General features: G+C 38.0%; 1 protein-coding gene across 19 annotated transcripts in view; it reads left to right on the top strand.

Annotated features, from left to right (window-relative positions):
• The window catches only part of MLIP (muscular LMNA interacting protein), a 295,821-nt gene that overhangs the window by 202,312 nt on the left and 74,668 nt on the right, over positions 1-18,841 (top strand). For all 19 annotated transcript variants that reach the window (XM_061397834.1, XM_061397826.1, XM_061397832.1 and 16 more), the window contains one exon: positions 6,936-6,980. In XM_061397834.1, coding sequence (XP_061253818.1) covers positions 6,936-6,980 — 45 coding nt within the window. The remainder of the gene's footprint in view (positions 1-6,935; positions 6,981-18,841) is intronic.

Genomic DNA, 18,841 nt, shown 5'->3' with positions numbered 1-18,841 from the left:
GATTAAAAGTATTCCTAACTTTCAGTTGGAACATTATAGACAAATATCCTTTAATAATGACATTGAAGCCAGGTAATTAATCGGTCTGTATGAAGAATTATATTTTCACAGAGAGGACCTGCAAATAGTTACATCTTCTCTATTTGTAATCTATTTTGTTGTATATTCTTTATGTCTTTTAATCTAAAGATGGGAAAGTTTTGATTTGCCAGAGCTATGGAATAAATTTTAGGTATTTTTTTTTCGTTTCATTTGTTAAACATATAAAAATACCCCATATTACATTAAATGTAACAGCGATAGGATTTAAGAAATAATGTGAGTAATCATCTATATTATTTATTTATTTAACAAATATTTAATACTTACAAGTTAAAACTGCATTATTCCAGGCCATTAAGTTTAAGGCAAGTATTTTATTTAGCAAATACTTGTTAGTGATGGGCTTGGCACTGTGAGGCACCATGGTGATAAAGGTGAGGGAGGCAGAGCAGCTTGACAGGGTACTTAGTTGTGTTCTTAATTGGAGTATAGTTGACTTACAATGTTGTGTTTTTCAGGTTATAGCACAGTGATTTAGTTAATATATGTATATATATATTTATATAGATATATATAGGTATAATATGCACAGATATTCTTTTTCAGATTCTTTTTCCTTACAGATTGTTGTGAAATATTGAGTATAGTAATATTATATTGGTATTATACAGTAGAACCTTATTTTTATCTATTTGATATATATTAATAGGAGTGTATATATGTTAATTCTAATCTCCTAATGTACCCCTCCCCCACCCACTTTCCCCTTTAGTACCCACAACTTTGTTTTCTGTCTGTGGATCTGTTTCTGCTTTGTAAATAAATTCATTTGTATCTTTTTTTCATATGCCACTTATAAATGATACCCTATGGTATTTGTCTTTGTCTGAGTTGCTTCATTTAGTATAATTGCTAGGTCCATCCATGTTGTTGCAAATGGAATTATTTCATTATTTTTTATGGCTGAGTAATTTATTATTGTATATACATACCGCATCTTCTTTATCAATTCCTCTGTCAATGGACATTTAGGTTGCTTTCATGTCTTGACTCGGAGAAGGCGATGGCACCCCACTCCAGTACTCTTGCCTGGAAAATCCCATGGATGGAGGAGCCTGGAAGGCTGCAGTCCATGGGGTCGCTGAGGGTCGGACAGGACTGAGCGACTTCACTTTCACTTTTTACTTTCATGCGTCGGAGAAGGAAATGGCAACCCACTCCAGTGTTCTTGCCTGGAGAATCCCAGGGGTGGGGGAGCCTGGTGGGCTGCCATCTATGGGGTCGCACAGAGTTGGACACGACTGAAGCGACTTAGCAGCAGCAGCAGCAGCAGTAGGAAACCGCTGAGAAAGATCCTGATGGCTGCCGTAAGGAGGCTACAAAGGCTAGGAGGAACAGTGATGGTGGTTTCGATGGAGTGGGTGCAGAGGAGTTGCAGAGAAGTAGGTGTGAAAGAGATCTTGCAGGCTTTCTTGGGTTTGGATGTGTGTAGAGAAGCAGAGGAGAATCTTGGAAGAGCTCCTGGTCTCTGCATCGAGTGCAGACAGGGAGATATAATGTGGAAGATGAAGAGGCTATGTTTGTTTGGACAGGATAAATTCAAGGTATGTGTCAAGCAGGCCTTAAGCCTGTGTATCTGGCAATGGTAGGAGGGCTGGGGAGGGGTCGACTAATATTTGGATGTTGTGGGCACCCCGTATGAAGATCCCAGGAAGGAAACATGGCGGGTCCAATCATGGAGAATGGAAGTCCACTCTGAGAGCAAAGTCAGGGCAGCGTGGCATCATGGAAGCTAAAAGAGCACAGCATTTAAGAGAATGTTAATGTGGTGACAGCTGCCAAGAAAAAAGAATAAGTAAGGCTTCAGAAGGGTTTATTAGATTTGACTCTGATTTTGAAACTATACTGTTGTTGCTTATGTGTTGTTCTATCTTACCTTTGCTATTTTTCTAGCCTTTATTAGCATATACAGACCTTTTGAACTTAAGGCTATTCTTTTGATTTTTTAATTTATTTTGAAATTTTTTCAGTCAGTTCAATCACTCAGTCATATCTGACTCTTTGCGACCCCATGGACTGCAGCACACCAGGGCTCCCTGTCCATCACCAACTCCCTCAGTTTACTCAAACTCATGTCCATTGAGTCGGTGATGCCATCCAACCATCTCATCCTATGTCATCCCTTTCTCTTCTCGCCTTCAATCTTTCCCAGCATCAGGGTCTTTTCCAGTGAGTCAGCTCTTCGCATCAGGTGGTCAAAGTATTGGAGTTTCAGCTTCAGCATCAGTCCTTCCAGTGAACATTCAGGACTGATTTCCTTTAGGATGGACTGGTTGGATCTCCTTGCAGTCCAAGGGGCTCTCAAGAGTCTTCTCCAACACCACAATTCAAAAGCATCAATTCTTCAGTGCTCAGCATTCTTTATAGTCCAATGTTCACATCCATACATGACCACTGGAAAAATCATAGCCTTGACTAGATGGACCTTTGTTGGCTTTTTAATATGCTATCTAGTTTGGTCATAACTTTTCTTCCATGGAATAAGCGTCTTTTTATTTCATGGTTGCAGTCACTGTCTGCAGTGATTTTGGAGCCCAAAAAATAAAGTCAGCCACTGTTTCCCCATCTATTTCCCATGAAGTGACGGGACCAGATGCCGTGATCTTCGTTTTCTGAATGTTGAGCTTTAAGCCAACTTTTTCACTCTCCTCTTTCACTTTCATCAAGAGGCTCTTTAGTTCCTCTTCACTTTCTGCCATGAGGGTGGTGTCATCTGCATATCTGAGGTTATTGATATTTCTCCTGGCAATCTTGATCGCAACTTGGGCTTCATCCAGCCCAGCGTTTCTCATGATGTAGTCTGCATATAAGTTAAATAAACAAGGTGACAATATACAGCCCTGACGTACTCCTTTTCCTATTTGGAACCAGTATGTTGTTCCATGTCCAGTTCTAACTGTTGCCTCCTGATCTGCATGCAGGTTTCTCAAGAGGCAGGTCAGGTGGCCTGATATTCCCATCTCTTTCAGAATTTTCCACAGTTTATTGTGATCCACAGTCAAAGGCTTTGGCCTAGTCAATAAAGCAGAAATAGATGTTTTTCTGGAACTCTCTTGCTTTTTCAATGATCCAGCGAATGTTGGCAATTTGATCTCTGGTTTCTCTGCCTTTTCTAAAACCAGCTTGAACATCTGGAGGTTCACGGTTCACACATTGTTGAAGCCTGGCTTGGAGAATTTTGAGCATTACTTTACTAGCGTGTGAGATGAGTGCAATTGTGAGGTAGTTTGAGCATTCTTTGGCATTGTTTTTCTTAGGGATTGGAATGAAAACTGACCTTTTCCAGTCCCATGGCCACTGCTGAGTTTTCCATGTTTGCTGACATATTGAGTGCAGCACTTTCACAGCATCATCTTTTAGGATTTGAAATAGCTGAGTTGAAATTCTATCACCTCCACTAGCTTTATTTGTAGTGATGCTGCCTAAGGCCCGCTTGACTTCACATTCTAGGATGTCTGGCTCTAGGCGAGTGATCACACCATCATGATTATCTGGGTCGTGAAGATCTTTTTTTATAGTTTTTCTATGTATTCTAGCCACCTTTTCTTAATATCTTCTGCTTCTGTTAGGTCCACACCATTTCTGTCCTTTATTGTGCCCATCTTTGCATGAAATGTTCCCTTGATATCTCTAATTTTCTTGAAGAGATCTCTAGTCTTTCCCATTCTGTTGTTTTCCTCTATTCCTTTGCTCTGATCACTGAGAAAGGCTTTCTTATGTCTCCTTGCTATTCTTTGGAACTCTGCATTCAAATGGGGATATCTTTCTTTTTCTCCTTTGCTTTTGGCTTCTCTTCTTTTCTCAGCTCTTTGTAAGCCCTCCTCAGACAGCCATTTTGCTTTTTTGCATTTCTTTTTCTTAGGGATGGTCTTGTTCCCTGCCTCCTGTACAATGTCATGAACCTCCATCCATATTTCATCAGGCAGTCTGTCTATCAGATCTAGTCCCTTAAATCTATTTCTCGCTTCTACTGTATAATCATTAGGGATTTGATTTAGGTCATGCCCTAATGGTCTAGTGGTTTTCCCTACTTTTGACACTCATAAAAATCATATTTATTTTTTCTGGCACCATCCAGGAAGAAAAGAAAACAACCAGAGAAAAAACTTTTACACCAAACCTACTTTTTCTTTTTTCAATTTAATTTTGTGTACACCTTCTTTTATTTTTTAAAGTCCCTTCTTTTTTATTTTCTAAATTAAATTTAATTAATTAATTTTTTAGAGTGTTGTTGCTTTACAATGATGTACTAGTTCCTGCTGTGTGACAAGGTGAATGTACAACATGTATAAATATATCCATTCTTTGAATTTTTTTTGCGTTTAGGACACCACATGGAAGGCTGTTCTTTTTAGTCTTGTGTGAAAACACTGACCTGATAAGCACAAAATATCTGTAGTTTTTCCTCCATGTTTTCCTAGATATACTTTGTTATTTTTTTAATTTTACTATTTTCTATTACTTTTTATCTTTTGTAGGCTCTTATTTTCTTCAAGACAACATTTTTCTGAATATCACTTTTATATTTAATCTGGAATTCTGTTGATCTGGGACCTTAAGCCATTAACAGTTATTGCAATTCTTCTTCTACTAGGATGAGTTCCTGTCATCTTAGTGTATATTTTCTACTTAAAATGTTTTCTTTTGGATATTTTGACATTTATTGGTTTGAAAATGAAGAAAATTTCAGTTTGCATTTTTGTTACTGTTCATAATTAGATGTAAATTATTAAAAACAATAACTGTGCTGATTTTCCTATCAATTTTCAGACTTACAAGTGTATTTTTCCAAAATTAAATACCACAGCATTTTCCACTTTCCAGTTTCAACCAAGAGCTCTATATATGTACATATATACACACACAGTTTGCTAATATCTTTTGGACCTCTATATTTGAATTTTAATGGTGATATTTTTCTTGATTTATTCTTTATTTAGATGCTTAATCTTTATTTAGATCCTGATTTCTGAAAGATTCATAGATTTTTCCTAGATTTTTCTTTTTTTTTTTTAACTCCTGCTGAAAAGTGTATTCTGATTCTATTGCTGGTATTCCTGAGATTAGCGTTTTACCCTTTCTTTTAAATTATAGCTTTGCCAGATATAAAATTATAGGTCCCCTTTTCTCAACAGATTTTTGACCTAGATTCTTTCTTGTCAACAACATAACTTGTGAAATGTTTTGTCCGTATGATATTTACTCCACCACTGCAGAGTGATCATTCACAGAGTAGCACTGTAATCTTTTAGAATTTTGTCTTTGTGATGTTACTGATTTTTCCTATTATGTGTCTAAGTGTGTGTGTGTGTTTTCTTTTATGTGTCTGAGTTGATCCTCTCTTTAGCCTTTCATCTCAAGTTTTCAGTCTCGTCCTCCCGTCACATTTAGGATATTTGTAGTCATTATTTTTTCAAATGTTCCTTTCTTCCTAGGGCTCTCACTATGTGATTTTGTCACTTTTGTTTCTATATTCCATGTCTTCATCTTTACATTTTTTTTTTCTATTTATTGTTTCCTAATTCTTCCAAGAAGATTCCTTGGTCTGATATTCCAGTTCAAGAATTTGTTCACTATCTATTCTCTTCTTCAGTCTTTATGTTCAGTTCTTTTTTGTAGCTTATGTAATTCTGTTTTAAAAGTCAGGTTCATTGGGGTATAATTACCCACTGTAAAATTTACCCATTTAGTGTACAATTCTATGAGTTTTGACAAAGCATATAGTTATGTAACCACCACCACATCCAAGATGCAAAACTTCCATCAAATAAAACGCTTTCCACGTGCTGCTTTGTCGTCTATTTCTCCCTGCAACCCAGGTTCACGTGTATGTGAAAAAGTGAAAGTGAAAGTCGCTCAGTAGTGTCCGACTCCTTACAACCCCATGGACTGTATATTCTCCGGGACAGGATACTGGAGTGGGTAGCCTTTCCCTTCTCCAGGGGATATTCCCAACTCAGGCATGGAACCCAGGTCTCCCTCATTGTAGGCAGATTCTTTACCAGCTGAGCCACAAGGGAAGCCATTGTATCCATAGCTAATTCTTCATTTTTATTGTAATGTGCTTGATGTATAAATTTATTTCATAGTTTATAATGAAATCAGTTAGCTTGATTGAGAAAGTTCCTCTAGCCATGTTTTACATCTCAAGTGCAAATTTAGAGGAAATATATAATGTGATCCATCTATGTTTTTATTGTTAGTTTTTGTGAGTTTGTCTCGCAAGGAGAGAAAGAAGCAAGATAAATTAAGATATTAAAACGACTGAGAATATGAAGCATATGTAATGGAGCTGGGAAGGCTCATTAATTTGGAAGTCTCAGTGAGGCTGAATAAATGTTGTGTTGGGATGTTTGAGAAATGAAGATGGTAGATGGGAAGTAGAGTTCTAAAAGACAGATGTGAGAAATGAAATTTCAGAAGTTTCCCATTTGTGAAGGTCACATCTAGGAACAGTCCTGGGAGCTGATGATTGAAACGGAGCAGATGAGGATGTTTTTGGAGTTGAACAGCTCAAAGAATTGAGGGATAGAGACTTCTGTGTGAATCCTGAAATTGTGTGAGGAACTATTATGATCCATGAGTGAACGTCATCAATAAATAAGATATAATTTCTTCAAAACTGATTGATAACAACAATAAAGAGAATAATAAAGTGAAAGTAAAGCTTAGTGAAATAAATTTCAAAGAACAGGAGGTTTTGTATAGAAAAGATGGAGTACTGGTTAGAAAGTCTTAATAGGAAAAGAAAGGTGAACACATATCCCAGAAGTTAAATCTTTTAATATTTTCTTGATTACTTCAGTACCATAATTGTTTTTATTTTCATACAGATGCCTACAACTCTTCCAAGAGCAGCTGGTCGAGAAACCAAATATGTAAGTTGCTTTATAATTATACATACTGCTGTCGTAATGGGTGCTTGGGCATGCTTTGGGGTGAACTCAATTATACAATCATCTGAGCTGAATTAGTTGAATTTTTCATAAATGGAAGAGTTAGGATGGTGTGATTGGCCGAGAGGTGGAAAAATCAGTTATTTCAGGTAAGTATATTGACTGAATTCCTTCTTAAGTGAGGTCTTATTTATCTGATTAGTTTGGCTGAATCAAACAGAACTCTAGTACCTGCTTTCTGTCTTTCTGATTACCTGTGCTTAGATAGCATTTTCATTTTTGTAATGTTTTATCATGCTTATTATGATAGAGTCCACTCATATACTTGAAATATTAAGATTTGTCTATTTCCAATGGGATTGCCAGTTTAGTTGATTTTGACTAGTTTGCTGCTTTCTTGAATTTAAATTTTTTTTAATTTTTATTTTTTATTTATTTTTTTAAATTTTATTTTATTTTTAAACTTTACAATATTGTAGTAGTTTTGAGGGAGGAGGGTTCAGGATGGGAAGCACGGGTATACCTGTGGCGGATTCATTTCGATGTTTGAATTTAAATTTTTAACAAAGAAATCAGTCCCACTTTTGAGCAAAAGTGTATTAATAATAAGCATGTAGATATAAACTCACACACTTGATTCAATAAGTTGTGGCGAGCTGGCTCTGAATGTGCCATATGCACACACGTAGCTTCACCCCATTCCTACTCTCTATTCACTAAATAACCCATCATGCAGTCAAATTCTGCATCTGACCAAACATATTCTGGTGTAAATAAGACTGTTCCCTAAGGAACTGTTTAAAATTTAGTTTAAAACAAACCAGCAAACTATTCCTTTTAGTTTATATTTTCGAGTATCATCATCATCATTCAGAGTCAATTAGTAAATAAATTTTGTGACCAATCTTCTTTCAGTGTATACATTTCTGCCTTCATCTGAACCTTCCCAAGGCAGATAATGAATTGAGTGAAGTTACTCAGCTTCATCACATTCAGGAAGTGATATTTAGGGGGTATGGATAGGAACACTGCTTAGAACATTATTTAGAAGCTTCACTGTTATTTTCTGTTATTCCTGGAAGTTATTTGAAGCAAATACTTTAAAAAGTGGAGGCATTTGGTGGCTATTTGTTGTTTTTGTTCAGTCGTCCAGTCGTGTCCGGCTCTTTGCAGACCCCATGGATTGCAGCGTGCCAGGCCTCCCTGTCCCTCCCATCTCCTGAAGTTTGCCCAAGTTCACATCCAGTGTTGCTGCTTGCTCCAGAATCCTGGAAAGTCATTTAACCTGTCTGTGCCTTAGATTTTTTAAATCTATAATATTGACTTCTCCAGTGGCTCAGCAGGTAGAGAATCTGCCTGCAGTGCAGGAGACACAGGAGACTCGGGTTCAGTCCCTGGTTGGGAAGATCCCCTGGAGAAGGAAATGGTGACCCACTCCAGTATTATTGCCTGGAAAATTCCATGGAAGAGGAGCCTGGTGGGCTACAGTCCATGGGGTCACAAAGAGGCAGACACAACTGAGTGACTAACACTTTCAAAATTGGGATACTAATGGCTGATGTAAGATTTACAATGGTTAATGTATGAAAAGTCCTTAATGTAGTCCTGACACAGATATGAGTCAATAAATGATTGTTCTTCCCTTCCTTCTTTTTTTCCCCTTCGTCTATGTCTCTCCACTTCTCTTCCTCCTCCTTATCTTGGGAAGACTGGGTGCACCATGATTTAGCTAGTTCTTTGATTCTTTAGTTGAATGTAAGAAAAGAAAGTCCTTAGAGATGTTTCTATACTTTTTGTGACTAAGACATTCTACAAAAGCCAGATCCAAGAAAAAAAGAGCTGGAATATTCTTTACTCTCTCCTTTCTTTCTCATCTACTCTTAGTTTGCACCCAAGTCTGATTTAGGCTTATTTGAAATAAGGATGCCTTCTTCCATCACTCCAGGGGATGAGTAATTTGATAGCAATGGCAATAATCCTACAGGGGCTGCTTCAGTCTCCATAGTTAGAGGCTATTTCAAATTATTCTTCTGTTATCTGACTTAATTAAAGGAGGTTAACATTTGCCCCAAACTTTGTGACAGCATTTGAATCATTCAAAGTTAACTGAAGTTAACTGAATCATCAAGTAGATTTAATATAGACTCAAACAAATATCAATTCTTACTCAGATAAGATTCTTGATTTTGATTAAATTTGGTTTCTTGGAGAAGATTTGTTTTTTTACTTTCTCCCACAAAATGACATTTGAATTGTTTGTGACACCTCCAATATGTCCATGTCTTTTGGAAGACTAGATGGGTAATTTTACAGTGGGGTGCGAAAACTAGTTTCTGGTGCCATCATAGGGAAGTCACACTTGTAAATATTTGGCTTCAGTTATTCCATTTACTAAATGATGTCTGACATTTCTTTCCAGGAGAAAAATGAAATTTTAGAACAGAAGTCTTCCTTAGTTATAAGCCTTAATCTTATGTGAACAATTGATCTTAAATACAATATACCATGATTTTAAAAAAGAATGACACTGGGATATTTTCTTTTTAAAAACTTTTTGCACTGAAAAAAAATGAAATTTTATATTGGTGTATAGTTGATTTACAGTGTTGTGTTAGTTTCAGGTGTACAGCAGAGTGATGTACAGCTATACATAGATCTGTTCTTTTCCAGGCTCTTTTCCCAAATAGGTTAATACAGATTACTGAGTAGAGTTTCCTGTGCTTTATTTTAGGTCCTGGTTGATTATCTATTCTATATATTTACGGTATATATAATAATATAATATAATAATTAGGAGGTTAATCTCAACCTCCTAATTTATCTCTCCCCACTGATTCTATAATATTTTCTTCTAGAAATTCTAATATTTGTATTAACAGAGCTATAAGTGCATCATATTAAGTGTGACTTGAATAGTTTTCACTTAATTAATCTTTATATTTTTCTCCCTTCTTCTCCCATGGAAACTCAAAAGCAAATCTGAGAATCCTACAGGTTGTAACATTTCAATATTCTGCCATCTGTCTTCCAAACTTTGAGGAAAACAGTCATCTTCGCAGTATACATCTGCTAGGACCAGGTGTGTTACTGCCCTTCTTAGATTTTATTCCAAAGCAGGGATCATGCAGTTTACCAACTTCTGCACCTCAGAGGAGAAAAGGGAAGACTTGAATTAGAACCAAGAAGAAAAAGTTTTGTTACACTGTGGGGTATCCTCAGCTGGTTAGCACACTCCACTCAAAACCCTACTTTGGAGGGGTGGGGGTGCGCTTTAAAAAACTATCCTATATAATCTATGAACTGTGATGAGTAGAAAGTATAGTCCGTTTCTAGCCCTATTATTCAATTTTCCCCTTTTTCCCCACTGACTTGACACATATCTGAGTGTCTGCCATGCCCCAGCTCTTCTGCAGAGTCACTGGGTGTGAGGGATGAGCAGAACAGCAGTGTCCCCATTTGTGAAGCACAGGATGGGGACGACAGTAAACAATCAAAATAGGAAAGAGCACGATACTTGTTCACAGAAATTGGAGGAGAGCGAGACAAAGAACTGGTGTTGAGAACTGATGTTAAAACAAATGTACAAAGATGCTAATTCTCAATGTAGTATGTTCATCGGATTTCCGATTTTCCTGGGATGATGAGAGTGGTTTAATTAAATAATGAGAAATTACACGACTAATTCCTTTTTATGGGGCCTTTGATGACAGGCTGGCTTTCCTTCATCAAAAAAAGAAAAAAAGATAGAAAATCCTTGTAAAACAATTCATGTCCTTTTCTTCATCTTGATTGCACCCATTGTTACACTCCCCATAGTCTGCTTTTTAGGATGAGCCAGGTGTAGTAAAGTACCATTTTACTCCTTTACTGTAGTAAAGTCAAGGTTTTTCTTCAATTCATGGTGTACTTCAATTGCAGTTTATTTCAAAGTAATTTAATTCAGGTTCTCTTAAGTGTAATAGAATTTAAATGAGGCTAACAAACACATTGAGTGGTCCTAATCATCATAGGTCACTTGTGGGATTAATTATATTATCATTCATATTTCACTTCATTGTTTTTAACAGATGCCAAATTCAATAATCATAATAACTAATGTTTTGAGCTCTTACAGATGAGTTTTAACTATCTCATCTAACATGATGCCAGTCCTATGATGTGGGTCTGATTATTTCAAATTTCTATTTTATGGAGGAGGAAACAGTCACAGAGGAGGAAAATCCAACCTAGGTCTTCCTTGTGTTAAAGCCCCTGTCGTTAATATTTGTTTGCACCAACAGAAGCTGAAAATAATTTGTCTTCCTTAAATATTTTATACATTAGTATTCATTTTCTGGGTCTGAATTATTTCTTCATCACCCCAAACCTTCAGTCTAAACTTGAAATGACTAATTTTGTATCTGGTGACAACATCTGAGATGATAATGTTTAGAATATTTCTGATGTCTTAAATTATTTTCTTATGTGTAAATTAACTCATAATTTATCAGTTAAACTATGAATGATTGTTTTCCATGGCACTCATTTTTAAAGAGTTTCTTTCCCCCTAAGGAATGAATTTTCTAATTAAGTTTCCGTTTGATTCTGTTTTCATACTAACGTCTCTGGAGGGGAATGTCATTTTTTTTCCTTACATTATACTTGTCTTTGCAACTATTTATTATTTTTCATTAACTACTGCCAGTATAATTTCATTTCACTCATGTAATTCAAAACCACAGTATACTTTCTTAATAAAGAGCAACTTCAGAAAATAGGGCAAGTATTTGGACTTATTCCTAATTTATCCAAAAAACTCTCACTTGGAGTCACATTTTATTGATAACAACTCATTTAATAAACTCACTACATTTCAGAAATTACTTTTTAAGTGCCAGAGAAAGAACAAAGATAGGCTTATTGAATATAATATAGCATAGAGGTAAAAATCTCATTTTAATGAGCTGGAGGGACAGAAAAATATCATTACAATGAAAGTATATTGCTTTCAAAATATCATCGTATATTAAAAATGTGTCAAACTTTATTAAGAATATTTCCTTCTCTATAAACAGATATTCAAATAAAGGTCATCTTCTCCAATTTAGCCAGCACACGCAGTCCCCTTGTTGCTATGGCTGGCAATGTTGCTATGCTGGAGTGTTTCAGGGCCGACATGCCCTAATGCAGCCACAGATCTTAGGGTAAGAGGTGACAGATCCAATCCACTTACATCCAGACATGGATCCGCATCTGCTTCTGTAGGATGTGACCAGATATTTGATGAGTTATGAACAGTTTCAGCAAGAAATTCCACTCTGCTGACCATTCTTCTTTCTTTTCTTGATGGTTGAGAAATATTTCCAAGATATGTTTGTGTGAGAGAGGCTGAGGAAGAAATGGAAGATCCTTATATCAGTTGTGCTAAATGAGGAGGAAGAGAAATGACTTAATGAGACATCTCTTATGCCTTGGTCCGTATCATCATTTTACACGTCATCAAACACGAAGGTGCCATATTTCACCCACATTTCCCTTGGTTTGATCTTCAGTGTAAACTGTGACACATGGAGGCTGACTGTCACTGGTGCCCACGGTTATTTATTCTGCCTACCAGTTATGTTCATAGCAACATGGAATCATCATTCCCTGACTTACTGAGTCAAACTTTTAAAATACTTCCAACTCTACTTTTTATACTTAGAACATTTGGGGATGTATTACTAACTGTTACAGTGACTTTTAGTGAGATATTCATACAGGGTAAGGTCTACAGATAGAAAAAGCAATAAGAAGCAAGAAAGATATGATGTCTCACGGATATATCTCTATGGTCATGGTACCTCCTATGCGTACCGTTGGATTAATTTTTTTAAATTGAAGGATAGTTGATTTACAATGTTGTGTGTTAATTTCTGCTGTGGAGCTCCCCAGGTGGCACATTGGTAAAGAATCTGCCTGCCAATTCAAGACATGAGGGTTCACTCCCTGGGTTGGGAAGATCCCCTGGAGAAGGAAATGGCCACCCACTCCAATATTTTTGCCTGGGAAATTCCATGGACAGCGGAGCCTAGTAGGTACAATCCATGGGCTCACAAAGAATCAGACACGATTGAACAGACATGCACACATGTTAATTTTGCTGTACAGAGAAGTGACTCACTTATATATTCTTTTTCATATTACTTTCCATGTTGGTTTATCACAGAATATTAAATAAAATTCCCTGCACCATACAGTAACACCTTGCATCTCCCAATCCTCTCCTCCCCACCCTTCTTCCCCCTTCAGTTCAGTTCAGTTGTTCAATCGTGTCCGACTCTTTGCGACCCCATGAATCGCAGCACGCCAGGCCTCCCTGTCCATCACCAACTCCCAGAGTTCACTCAAACTCATGTCCTTAGAGTCGGTGATGCCATCCAGTCCTTTCATCCTCTGTCGTCCCCTTCTCCTCCTGCCCCCAATCCCTCCCAGCATCAGAGTCTTTTCCAATGAGTCAACTCTTCGCATGAGGTGGCCAAAATATTGGAGTTTCAGCTTCAAAATCAGTCCTTCCAATGAACACCAAGGGCTGATCTCCTTCAGAATGGACTGGTTGGATCTCCTTGCAGTCCAAGGGACTCTCAAGAGTCTTCTCCAACACCACAGTTCAAAAGCATCAATTCTTCAGCGCTCAGCTTTCTTCACTGTCCAACTCTCACATCCATACATGACCAGAGGAAAAACCATAGCTTTGACTAGACGGGCCTTTGTTGGCAAAGTAATGTCTCTGCTTTTCAATATGCTATCTACGTTGGTCATAACTTTCCTTCCAAGGAGTAAGCGTCTTTTAATTTCCTGGCTGCAATCACCATCTGCAGTGATTTTGGAGCCCCCCAAAATAAAGTCTGACACTGTTTCCACTGTTTCCCCATCTATTTGCCATGAAGTGATGGGATCAGATGCCATGATCTTCGTTTTCTGAGTGTTGAGCTTTAAGCCAACTTTTTCACTCTCCTCTTTCACTTTCATCAAGAGGCTCTTTTGTCCCTCTTCATTTTCTGCCATAAGGGTGGTATCATCTGCATATCTGAGGTTATTGATATTTCTCCCAGCAATCTTGATTCCAGCTTGTGCTTCTTCCAGCCCAGCATGTCTCATGATGTACTCTGCATAAAAGTTAAATAAGCAGGGTGACAATATACAGCATTGACGTACTCCTTTTCCTATTTGGAACCAGTCTGTTGTTCCATGTCCAGTTCTAACTGTTGCTTCCTGACCTGCATATAGGTTTCTCAAGAGGCAGGTCAGGTGGTCTGGTACTCCCATCTCTTTCAGAATTTTCCACAGTTTATTGTGATCCACACAGTCAAAGGCTTTGGCCTAGTCAATAAAGCAGAAATAGATGTTTTTCTGGAACTCTCTTGCTTTTTCGATGAAGTTTGTTCTCTATGTCTGTAAGTCTGTTTCTGTTTTGTAGATATGTTCATTTGTATCATATATCAGATTCTACTTATAAGTTAAAGGAAAGATACATGGCTCAAAACAGCCTGGAGTTAAAACTCCCCTCCGGATCCTCTCCACCATTCTGTACAAAACAGAGCACTCTCTCACCCTAAGAATAGAATGGACATTAAGGTTGATTACACCCAGCTCCCAGCCCTTCCCAAATCTACTGTCGGTGGATTTCAAATCCTTTGAGCCTTAAGACGACTCAGGACAATTAAAGTCAACAGAGAAAAGGTCAAAGAGAAACACTTTAATGCTATTGAATTGAGAGGGACATAACTTGGAGAAAAAATTGCTAAAAGTGTTAGTGCAGAGGGTAGAAGGCAAAAGCAAGTGTTTAGCACTTTTTACTTGCTGCAACTTGATTTTATTTCAATCTCCCAAAAGGGTGTCTGCTAGTGTGATGCCAGATACCCATGAGTCAAGCATAGGGAACAGCTGCAGATTGCACGGAAAAGCAGCATTAGAAAATGCCTGAGGAGCTTGGCTTTTCTTTATGTGCCTCAGGCATGAGGTCTTTGACAATTCATTTTTCAGTGGATTTCAAATCCTTGTTTCTTTCTTCAGTCTAACTCTATTAGTTTGCAAGTAATTTGCTTTTTTAACAGATTTTCTGTGAAATAAGAAGTTTTGATTTTCACAATTTTTTGACTGCTGTGTTTGTTTTAAAAAGTTTTGTGTTTTTTTGGTTTTCAATGATGATAAATGGGTTAAAATACTTGCACTCTCCACCTTTTCTTTCTTTAGTAATTAAAATACTGTCAAAGGCTATAGAATATAGACCATAGGACCTTGTTTCACACAAGAACCATTCTTACACTCTCTCTGATGTTCTTCATGGATAGATCAAATGACTAATAAGCTTAGTGCTGTTCAGGTCCAGTTTCAGGCTTGTTTTTAGGTACCCCATGTTCCTTCTCTTCCTTAGTTTAGTTTTTTACCCATGGGCAGTTGTTTAAATATAGTAGTCTCCTCTCACTATTCACAGCTCCAGCCTCAGCTCACCAAACAATCTTTCCTTACTCTTGAAAAATCATTGCTAGAATATTGGTAACATAACTATAGCTACAGAATTTAATAAACAATCTCAACCCATATTGGGCAAGGAGAAGGAGGCTTCTCTAAGGGTTTGACACAACTAGATTAGTTGAGAGAGTCTGGTTTTATTAGTGATAATACACATAAACCAATATTCTTTTTCTTTGATAAAGGATCTGCAGTGGCTTTACTCCACCCTAAAGTTCAAATTTAATTCTATTTTTTTCCTCCTTCTGGAAATAGTTTCTCATAACAGTGATACGAAGTCCATTATATTAGATGAAATAAAAATGTATTGGGGATGTCTAAAACGCCTTAATGTTATGTCATCATTCTCAGTGAAGAAATCTGGGGGACTTGTGGAGATTGAATGCAAAAATATATGGGTTTTCCCCTAATTTAATCAATATATTTGCCTGAGCATTTTATCTTTTTTCTGTATTACAGTCTGGTATTATTTAGCACAATGTACTGAAAAATGTTAGTAATGTAGTTAAATTGTGCAAATAGTTTTAGTGGGTGAGTTCTTTTTTCCTTAAAATTATTGAGATAAAAACTTAACTATGCTTTTAAAAATATTTGTTTATTGCCGTGCTGGGTCTTCACTCCCCGTGGGCTGTCTCTAGTTGTGGTGAGCGGGCCCACTCTCTAGGTGTGACGTGTTGGCTTCTCATTGCTGTGGCTTCTCTTATTACGGAGCATGGGCCCTAGGACACGTGGGCATCAGTACCTGCAGCACGTGGGCTCAGCAGTTGTGAATCTTGGGCTCTAGAGCGCAGGCTCAGCAATTGTGGCGCACGGGCCCAATTGCTCCACCAGATGTGGAATCTTCCTGGACTAGGAATCGAACCAGTGTCCCCTGCATTGCAAAGCAGATTCTTAATCACTAGACCACCAGAGAAGCCCCTTAACTATGTGTTGTTTCCATCAAGACACATTTAGTTCAGCATATTTCATAGAAGCTGTTTAACTAAGGAAATGAGTAGAGAAACTCTCTCAGTATTCCAATAGTGAAAAACTAACTAAAGGAAAAAGATCCTAAGACATTAGAAGTAACCTTTACTCATATTGCATTACGAGGTTAAAAATGAAGCCTTCGGTGAACTGAGCAATTGGTGAGTGAGTGTTCTGAAGGACAATTTTCTGTAGCACGGAAGAGTCAGAAACCTTAGTGGACACTAACCTGGTCCACAGCTATTGGCCAGGACAGCTAGAGGTAGGAAGCCAGTAGCCAGGACAGCCTGCTGCCTTAGAGCCACCAGGAATGACAGTGATCAGTGGCCATCTTGGTGAAGAATGGCATGAGTCAAAAATAAAAAACAAACCGTGATGGACACAGTACAAGAAGGACTGCAGGTGCCTGGTTGTCACGTTTAGTGATCCACACTCCTGTGTGCTTGGCAATACCACGGGAGTCACTCAGCCTTCAGTGTTCAGTCATCATTCACCTCTCAGAGGGTGAAGACAACATTGACTTGTCTGTCATAAACCCTGAACATATTTGCAACTTCAAAAAGAATAGAAATAGTTTAGAAACACAGCTTTATTGTGTCTTAGCCAAGTATATTTAAAATTGTGCATCTGTATTTGACCACTTCCTGGACTTCTCTGGGCCAGTGGTTAAGACTCTGCACTTTAAATGCAGGGCCGAAGGGTTTGATTCCCTAGTTAGGAAGATCCTGTATGCCACATGGTGCAGCCAAAGGAAAAAAAAATTATATATATATTCCACTTCCCGACAATGGTGAAAGCTGAGCTGATATGGAAGCCCAGCCTCCCATTTAAGGGCAGAATAGCTTGAGAAAATGGAACTGTTAAAGTCTATATGTATCTCAAACTACAAGAAAGAAAGTGAAACTGTGGGTGCCAGATATGAGGAGAGAGCTCCAGGTGGGAAAATAAGATATAAAGTGGGGTTCCCCACTTTATATAAGTTCTGTAGGACACAGGTGCATCAGGACTTAGGAGCCAGGAACTTAGAGTTTAACTTTCACTGTATAGTGAATCTGAGAGCTCGAAATGAATCCTTTGTGTGCATCCAGGTATCTGGAAGGTTCCCTATCCATGAAGTGTGGGATGGAAATAGACATACATGCTTCCAACATCTTTACCCTGCACTCCTGGGTACCCTGCACTCCTGCACATCCATAAAAAAATGGGTGCTCAACTTATGAGGATGAAGGATTTGGAGCAAGTTCAATGGGACTTCCCAGGTGGTACAGTTGATACAGAATCTGCCTGCCAATGAAGGAGATGCAAAAGATGATGGTTCGATCCCTGGGTCAGGACGATCCCTGGAGCAGAAAATGGCAGCCCAAGCCAGTATTCTCGCTTGGAAAATTACATGGACAGAGGAGCTGGTGGGCTACAGTCCACGGGGTCACACAGAGTCAGACACAAGTGAGCGCACACGCAACAACAAACCTGTGAAACTTGAACATGTGGGGACCTGCGCCCCCGTGCATTTGATGAAATAAAATGGAAGCTTGCCCAGAGTCAGTGAAACTCCTGGGGCCCCACCAGGGCAAACATGAAATGTATTATTGGCATGGTTTTCCAACCCAGAGTTTCTCAGATACCTACAGACATCGTCACTAAAATTACCCCGACTAAAGAGGAGCTCAAAATCAAAACTAAAAAGTCACCAAATGAGTGAAGGACATCTTGGGACAGAGGCATGGAGGAGAATCAGCAGATACAGGAAACAGGAGATTTAATCGTGTGTGTGTGTGCTAAGTCACTCAGTCATGTTTGACTCTGTGATCCTATGGGATGTAGCCCACCAGGCTCCTCTGTCCATAGGATTTCTCTAGGCAAGAATACTGGAGTGGGTTGCCTTGTCCTCTTCCAGGGGATTTTCCCGACTCAAGGTTCGAACTGGGCATTGGTTATGTCTCCTGTATTGGCAGGTGGGTTTTTTAGCACTGGTGAGTGCCACCTGGGAAGCCCAATTTAACCCTGAGAGATTATAGAAAAATCTGGAATGAAATATAAATAGAATAAAAATGTTGAAATAGTTAAAAGGAGTTCTGGACACCATAAAAAGATTGGATAAAGAATCAAATTGAACTCCTTGAAGTTAAAAATGCTGTTGTAAAAATATAAAATTCAATGCCCATGTTTAATGTATATTAATTTTGATTCATTAATTGTCAGGCTTATGTGTGGAAACAATCCAGAATGCAGCATAATGGGATAAAAAAAATATGACAAGGAATTTTATGGAAATGAAGGATGGATTCAGAAGACCCAACATATATTTTATTGAAACTGTAAAGAACAGATTAGATGTAATAGGAGAGAAGCAATATGTGAAGAGATTCCTAGAGGATTTTCCA

This window comes from Bos javanicus, chromosome 23, assembly GCF_032452875.1.
Source record: "Bos javanicus breed banteng chromosome 23, ARS-OSU_banteng_1.0, whole genome shotgun sequence".
Taxonomy (NCBI): domain Eukaryota; kingdom Metazoa; phylum Chordata; class Mammalia; order Artiodactyla; family Bovidae; genus Bos; species Bos javanicus.
This window is presented reverse-complemented; position numbering and strand designations above follow the sequence as displayed.